The sequence below is a fragment of the Centrocercus urophasianus genome, unplaced genomic scaffold (genome assembly GCF_019232065.1).
Source record: "Centrocercus urophasianus isolate 14NV4802_14NV808 unplaced genomic scaffold, USGS_Curo_1.0 seq_27, whole genome shotgun sequence".
Lineage (NCBI taxonomy): Eukaryota > Metazoa > Chordata > Aves > Galliformes > Phasianidae > Centrocercus > Centrocercus urophasianus.
In genome coordinates, this window is record NW_024884833.1 from 9,964,298 (window position 1) to 9,972,424 (window position 8,127).

General features: G+C 38.0%; 1 protein-coding gene across 1 annotated transcript in view; it reads left to right on the forward strand.

The window, feature by feature from the left end:
- Nucleotides 1-5,243, forward strand: part of VPS13A (vacuolar protein sorting 13 homolog A) — a 91,870-nt gene extending 86,627 nt beyond the window's left edge. The window contains exons 64-67 of the mRNA XM_042826738.1: nucleotides 447-532; nucleotides 1,201-1,324; nucleotides 2,154-2,228; nucleotides 4,820-5,243. Coding sequence (XP_042682672.1) covers nucleotides 447-532; nucleotides 1,201-1,324; nucleotides 2,154-2,228; nucleotides 4,820-4,870 — 336 coding nt within the window. The 3' untranslated portion in view covers nucleotides 4,871-5,243. The remainder of the gene's footprint in view (nucleotides 1-446; nucleotides 533-1,200; nucleotides 1,325-2,153; nucleotides 2,229-4,819) is intronic.
- Nucleotides 5,244-8,127: the final 2,884 nt, after the last annotated feature.

An 8,127-nucleotide genomic window follows, 5' to 3' on the forward strand; every position in this document is an offset into this window, starting at 1 on the left:
TAGGATTTTGTAGAGTCAAGTATGGATTGAACCCAGGGTTAATGACTCCAATGTTTCGGAGTTCAGTCCTCACAAAAATCAAAAAATGAGTCTCCTTAGGTACATCTTAACTATACCTACTTCTTGCATTGTCTTTGAATTGTATGGGCGATAGTTTGGAGTGTGCTAACAACATGTAACAATTACACTGTTCCTTGCCACTTCTTGCTAGGATTGATTTCTGTTTGCATATTTGCGTTTCTAAGGACCAAATAATTCTGCATAGTGTAATTCTTAGCTGTCACAGATCTGTGAGCCATATTCCGAGTAATAAATGAAGCCTTTTACTTAAAAGTATGTGGCAATGCTGTTACAGCTTATTCTTCTGGGACATAATACATTTTAAGCAAATAATAAACACATCAGTTTATACTTGCATACTCACGCTATAAAATTTTGTCTCTTAGAAAATTGAAAATGGAAGATTTGCAAAACTCAGATATATTGCACATGCTATGGTCAACAGTACAGATCTGTTAATGGTGACAAAGAGGTAAGCAGTTTTGACTGTGAGTAAGAAGTAAACCTCTATCATCAAAAATGTGCATGTCCTAATAATTCTTAATCAGTAACATTGCTTTGACATGGGTCATTACGTATATGGATAGAGTACTGGGGAAGGCATACTCAGTGTGCTTTTTGTTAATCACTTTCACAGCAGCACTGTTCAGCATGAGAGTATGTTATTTGAGTGTCATGATAACCTTCCTATTTAAGGAGACTAAAAGACTGCTGGTTTTGTGATTTCTGTAGCTTAGCAAGATTGATAATAAATCTGATAACGCTGTGGTCAGTGGAATTAATCTAAGAGATTCTCTTAGATGTTGGCATAATGAAGGAAAATCTAGGAACAGAGGGTAAGCAATGTATGTTTAATGGTTAAGCATCAAGTATCCTTCATAAATTAAGTCTGTAACTTTTTGCAGAAACACAGCTAGAAATATTGTTTTGCTTTTGCTGTGAAACTCATTTAAGAGAGAGCATTCAAAATTCAGACTTTCAGAAACAATCCTGCGTAGCTGTCACATCTGATTAGACATGACATGTTTCAGAACAAATATAGGATGCCTCTAGATTTAGAGTTAACTTGATAACTTCAGATATTTTTCACGTTCATTTTTAATGTATGAGTTTATTTTCTTTTTTTTTTTTTTTCCCTAGTGGTGTCTTATTTGTGACAAAAGGGACATTTGGACAGTTGACATGTGAGTGGCAATACACTTATGACGAATTTACAAAAGAACCATTCATTGTTGATGGCAGGAGATTACGCATTGAAGCAAAGGTATGTTAACCTGATTGCGTTTTGTTTCCTTTTAGTGCTTATTTGTAAAACTGAATTCCTGATCTCTTGCCAAGTTGAGGTGTACTTAGACAAAGGTGTCTCAACGTGGTGTTGGCAACCTTTACGTTACGATTTTCTGGCTATTTTTAAGCAAAATGCTGACTTGGTGTTTGCAGCTGAAATTGTTTCTTCAGTCTCAGGTATATTCTAGCTAACATATGCCAGTCTGTCTAACATTTCCAAATTTCATGCTTTTCTTTGAAACAAGCAAAACCCTTATTTCCCTGGTAAACCTTTGGTGGCTCCACGGCATAAAGAAGTTTGTTACCAGTGGACAGTTCCTGTCTATTATGTCTTTATGCAGAAAATAAAGTTTTCAGGGTGTGTGCATAAGATGTGACACACACTCAGATTCGTGTAAGAGGCACATGGTACTGTCTGAACCATATCTGCCTTTGTGTTAAATAACTGGTGAGGAGTTCTTACCTATTTTCATTAAGCAATTGGAAGGGACCTCAAAAATGATCCAACCTCCCAATTAGATCAGACTGCCCAGGGCTGTGTCCAGCCTGGTCTTGAACACCTCTGGAGGTGAGGCATGCAGAAATTCTCAAGGTCATGCTGCATCCAGCCTGGTCTTGAACACCTCAGGAGGTGAGACATGCAGCAATTCTCAGGTCGTCTTGTTCCAGCACCTCACTGCCTTCTATGTGAAAACCTTCCCGCTGACTTGTAATCTAATTTCGCTCTTTTAATTTAAAACCATTCTTTCTTGTCCTACTGATTTTGAAGAAAACAACTGATCATTCCTTTTTTTTTCTTTTTAAAGGAACGAGTAAAGTCTGTGTTCCATGCCAAAGAATTTGGAAAAATTATTAACTTCAGAAGTCCAGAAGATGCTAAGGTAAAATCAAAATATTGTCACAGTCATCCCTTGTTACATTTGGCTTAGAAAATGAAAGGACTGTTCTCTAACTTGAGTGTTGACAAGAAAAGAACGTGTTCCTTGTCATACTGACAAAATCATTTGTAAAATTTGAATAATCTCCCTGTTATCTCTGATGAACATGAGTTCAATTACTTGATCATTTGCTTGGTAGATGTAGAAACAAAGTCTCTGGGAATGGAGGTAAGAGGTATGTGATTGTTTCTTTTTGCTTGCGAGTGAACCAAAGTTTTTCAGTACAAACAAGAGTGCTCCATCCAGAATGCGCAGGGAATTCTTTAGTCAACACAAATTACATGAAATGGCTTTCTGTTTCCACACAGCTTGTACAGATTAGCCGTATGTAATAGCCTATTCAGTACTGAATATCAGAAATACTTGATCCAAACACTAAAGTTTTCTTTACTGAAATCTTAGGAATTACTACTGTCTACCAGGCAGCTGATTTAACAGTATTGCCAACAAAAGTAAACAATCAAGAATATGAACTAAAACAATAAGTTTTGATAGAGTATTATTGGCGAACTCCCCCCAGACTAATGAGCAAGAATCCTTGTTGAAAATAAAGGAGTTTATTTGATACATCATGTTATTAATGGACAAGTTCTACAAGATCTCTTCATTTTGTCATTGTTAACTTTCACTGCACAAGAGTAGTTCAGGTCTGATACCAGAACTCCACAGTAGCAGGTTTGCTCAAGTTCTCTTATTTCTGTCAGAGTGAACTATTACTTTCACAAGCAATAAATTAATTTTGCACCTGTATACACCAGTGGGATATAGATATGAAGCATACTGTGAAAGTTCCATCTTCTCAACAAGTTTAAGTAGCCTTTGTTCTCACAATGGTAGCTTACAACCGCATTTGAGTCATATCATTTGGCCCCTTCCTCAAAAAGCATCCCAAATACTGTCAAGATCCAGAGGAGCCCACACTGAACTGAGACCAGGAATCTGTGTGGGAGGGGAGTCCCAACTGTGCCTCAGCTATGCCAGGAAGAATACCAAAAATTCAACTTGTGCATCGTGTATTGTAAGTCTTAAGCAAGGAGCTTAAGGAACAAGAAGCTGAAAAAGCTGAGCGTACTTTAAAAAAAAAAAAAAAGGCTTGCCCTTTTTAGGAATGCCCATGTACTTCATGAAAGCAACAGGACTGCAAGTATGACTTGGTATGAATGGTGGTTCTATCATAGTGAAGGGATGCTTAACAGATTCATCAAAAATTATTGGAGTATTGGGGGCTAACTTACAAAAAGAAAAAAAGGTCTTTGAGAGTTGTTTCTGTGCTATTGAGCCTATAGTCACTTCTACAAATGCTACACTTATGCTTGATAAATAGAGGAGAAATTGAGGCAAGCCTTTTAGTAATGGTAAAAATGGAACTGGTGTCTTTTTCAGTAATGGGTATGAGATCGAGTGCACCCTCAGTAAATTCGCAGATGACACCAAATTGGCTGGAAGTGTGGATCTGCCTGGGGGTAGCGAGGCCATACAGAGGGATCTAGACAAGCTGGAGAGCTGGGCTGAAGCCAATGGGATGAGTTTCAACAAGGCCAAATGCTGGGTCCTGCACTTGGGCCACAACAACCCCAGGCGACGCTACAGGCTTGGGGCGGTGTGGCTGGAGGATTGCGTAGAGGAAATGGAGCTGGGGGTATTGATTGATGCTCAGCTGAACATGAGCCGACAGTGTGCCCAGGTGGCCAGGAAGGCCAATGGAATCCTGGCTTGCATCGAAAACAGTGTTGCAAGCAGGAGCAGAGAGGTGATTGTTCCCCTGTATTCAGCACTGGTGAGGCCGCACCTCGAGTACTGTGTCCAGTTTTGGGCCCCTCACTGCAAGAAAGATATTGAGGCCCTGGAACGTGTTCATAGGAAGGCAACAAAGCTGGTGAGGGGTCTGGAACACAGGACATATGAGGAGAGGCTGAAGGAGCTGGGAATGTTCAGCCTGGAGAAGAGGAGGCTCTCTATAACTTCCTGAAGGGAGGTTGTAGTGAGCTGGGGGTCGGCCTCTTCTCTCGTGTCATTAGTGATAGGACCAGGGGGAATGGTTTCAAGCTACGGCAGGGGAGATTCAGGCTGGACATGAGGAAGTATTACTTTTCAGAAAGGGTGGTCAGGCACTGGAATGGACTGCCCAGGGAGGTGGTGGAGTCACCGAGCCTGGGGGTGTTCAAGGAAAGGCTGGATGTTGTGTTGAGGGACATGGTTTAGTGGGAGCTATTGGGAATACGTGAACGGTTGGACTGGATGATCTTTTGGGTCTTTTCCAACCTTGGTAATTGTATGATTCTATGATTCTGTGATCACTTCAGTGACGCTGCTTCAGTGCCACCATGCCAACGTTATCTTTTTCATGTGCTAAAATCAGGATTTAGCATCTACAACGGAAAAACGTTAAAACTCAGGAAGAGAACAGATAGTAGAGATAGTAGATAGTATATACCAGGTAATAGAGGGTCTGTCATCCTAATCACATTTTCAACTGCTCCGTATGGCGTTTACCAAGGATACATTTTCTTTTTTTTTTCTTTTCCTCCACACAGTGGATCCTTGCTAAATTGGAAGAAGTGAGAGAGAATCGGCCAAAATCATAATGAATGGAGAAGCACCGGACATGAAGAGAACTGAGCAGCTACCTTCTAACTCCTCTTGAACAAGAAGAACTAGTTGCATATCAGCAATATTTTGCAAATAACATGAAAAAGGACAGGGAGATGATTGATGAAATTAATTGTCACACCAATCTACAGATATATCATAAAAAGAAAGCTACTATTAAGTTTTAAAAACCCTCAAACCTCAAGTGATGAAAAATTTTTGCCAAGTTTGTTTGTTTTTTTTTTAACTCAAAAATTCCAGACTTTTTTTTTTTCCAAAATAAAATTTATATGAATTTGTTTTACCATGACTTTTGGCACTGAAACTGAAATCTGGACTAATTCTTATCACTCTTTACAGAACAAATAAGGTGCAAGGGATTGTGAAAATCAATATTGAGTTTCTTTCTATGTTTTCTTATAACTTGAGCCTGTGCTGAAATTCAAACTTCTTTCGAAGGAAGTATTGACTTAATTATCACTGTTTTAAAGCTCAAGCCCTATGGAATCTGTTCACCAGAACTTAGTTAATCACAGGAGGGGCTACTTAGTTACCAAATACTATTTTCTTTTGTAAATGAATAGACCGGGTCACAATGAATTTTCATTACAGTATCACTTTTAGTGTAAACTTTTTTGTATCCTACTCAAGGAAATGTTGCACCTTTATCGTTATTAAGAGAAAATATAACAGTTTACAGAAACTTATAATGGGGATAATTAATATGTGTCTGCACTAGAAATATGAATTTAAGCTTGTTATTCTAAATAAAAGTCATAGCAGATCTGCAACTGAAGAAGGAAGATTTCGGGTGATAAGAGTGCTGTTGCATACCAAAAATGTTTGCTGTGGATACTGTGTGCTAAGCAAGGGACTAATAAAGTCAGATTTATATTAAATAACAAATACAGTATCTCACAGTTGCTTTTTTCAATTCTTCTTGTCCGCTGGAACTTCTATTTCTTACCTAGGCAGCAGAAGTTTAATAGGTAGAGCCAGAATGTGTGCCATGCTGCTTAATTTTCAGATGTATTAGTCATAGTATTGCTGAATGAATGGTCACTGCAGTTCATAAGAAAATACAGGGAGCAACACAGTGTTACATGAAGGCTTCCATAAGTTCCCATTTTCAAAGTCATCAAAATTAATGGCATATACAATACGTACTTCCAAAATATCCTTTCCTAACAAGTGTTTGGAATGTCTATCTGTGTGAGATTTTTTACTTCCTACACCGCTGGTGGTGCTGGAGAGATCCAGGTTGTTGCGTTATTGTAAAATCTAAAACGATGAGCATGCTGACCCGCAATTGCAGCCTTTTAGTTTACTCTGCGTCTTGACTTAGACGTTGCGTAACCATGTCGTTGATTACAAAACACATATTTTATTGTACTTTTTCCCATAATTTGTAAAGTGAATTCTGTACTACGACAATGATTGTCTTACTCCACTTGTTTGTACAAAAAAACACATACCAAGACCATTATCTCAGGTTATAATCATGCCAAAATAATAATTTGCCTTAGATAAATATTGTCACTAGTTGACAAAACACTGTTGTTGTTTTTGTTTTGTTTTTGTTGTTTGTTTGTTTGTTTTAATATGTGTTAATTGTAGGTGTGATATTTCAATTGACAGCCACATTATGATCTTTGTTCTTTGGTACTTATAGTAGCCTCTTCCTCTCACATATCCCTTATGCTTCTTTTGTATCTGACCTTTCACTTCTGATGCCTCTTGCAAGCAAGCATTTGGTACGTTCCCATCTGTTTATTCTTTAATTTACTCTAATATCTCTTCACAGAGGCTCTGTTTCAATGTTTCATCTTGTTAGCATGGTTGCCTTTATTTTGTTCACAAACTCCTGTTGCTAAAATTGCAGCTGGTTCTTCAGGGGTATTTGAACAATTTAGTCATTAAAGTTGAAGGAGTTGTCCTAGATGTGCGTGTCTGTGGTTAAGATCACGCTTTGGAAAATATAACATCTCCCCCACATTTTCAACTTTACCATAAGGTATAAATTATTTTGAGTTCTTGTGCTAACAGAAAGCTTTAAGAAGAGAATTAGAAACCTCAAAGTGTTCTGGTACAATCAGCATCCAGAATGTATAAAGTTCAGTGCAGAAGCCTTCCACGCCTCCCTCCTTCTCTCAGCAAGTTATGATAATATGGTTTTCTACAGCACAATTTTTCTACTCTGTTAATTTTATCTCTTTCCTTTGTTTTTTTTCCTTATACTTTCTCTATACAGTCAGGAGTGAATTTTGCCATTTTTTAGTAGACTTCAATTTCTCTTTGTAAACCAATTTGGGAAGAGGAGAAAGGTATTCAGTTATGTTACTGTGTAGTTTACTGGGTTGCTTTTTGCAGATTATTTGAGATGACTCTGGTGTGTCTCATACATATTACAAAATGTCCTTTTTCCCAATAAAAACGTAGTAGAGATGTATTAATTTTTAATGAACACTTATGTGCAAACATACACGAGAATCTCAACAAAAATAAAAATATAGGCGTTTAAGTTTGTCCACTGTAGTGCATAAGAGAATCCCGTGGCCTTTAATGAAGAGTCATTTCTATTCCACATAAATGTTACTCAAACTTAGTTCCTTTCAAAATGTCATTTAGATTCTCAGAAGTATTTTGTTACTGGTTAACTTGCCTATCTGGAAGGAGTGACCAAATTGAGAATCAAAGATGGTGACAAACATGTGCAGGTGACTGGGTTATGCAGTATTCTAAAATCAACAGTCTAATAAATGCTTGCATCTCCTTTGTTCAGCAGCATGCATTTTCCAGAGCATGACTTCTTTTTGGTTTCTGCCCTCTGTCCTGCCTTCCTGCTGCCCCGACCCTGTCTCTTCTCCACCTTCAATAAAGCAAACTGAATTTTGAGTGGAATGTGATTATTGCATTTCTTTTATTCCTTATACAACGCAATAATACTTTAGTGGTTTTGGGGGGTTGTTTGTTTGTTTGTTTCTTACAAGTGAAGCTGTTACTCAGAATCTGGAGAGTAGAAATTGACAACTCAAATCCCACCTCTGACAAGACAGCAGAGTGAACTTCCGTTGTAGCAATCTCAACGAAAGCAGAATAGAGATGATAGCCTTCACCTTTGGTAGGATGGCTTTAAGTATTACATTAATATTACTTTTAATTATTTTAATAAATCCATGCAATGCGCAGCTCAGTGGTGGGAAAACGCAATGTTGGAAAAGCAGATAGTACAAGTTACTTTGTTGATTTGAAG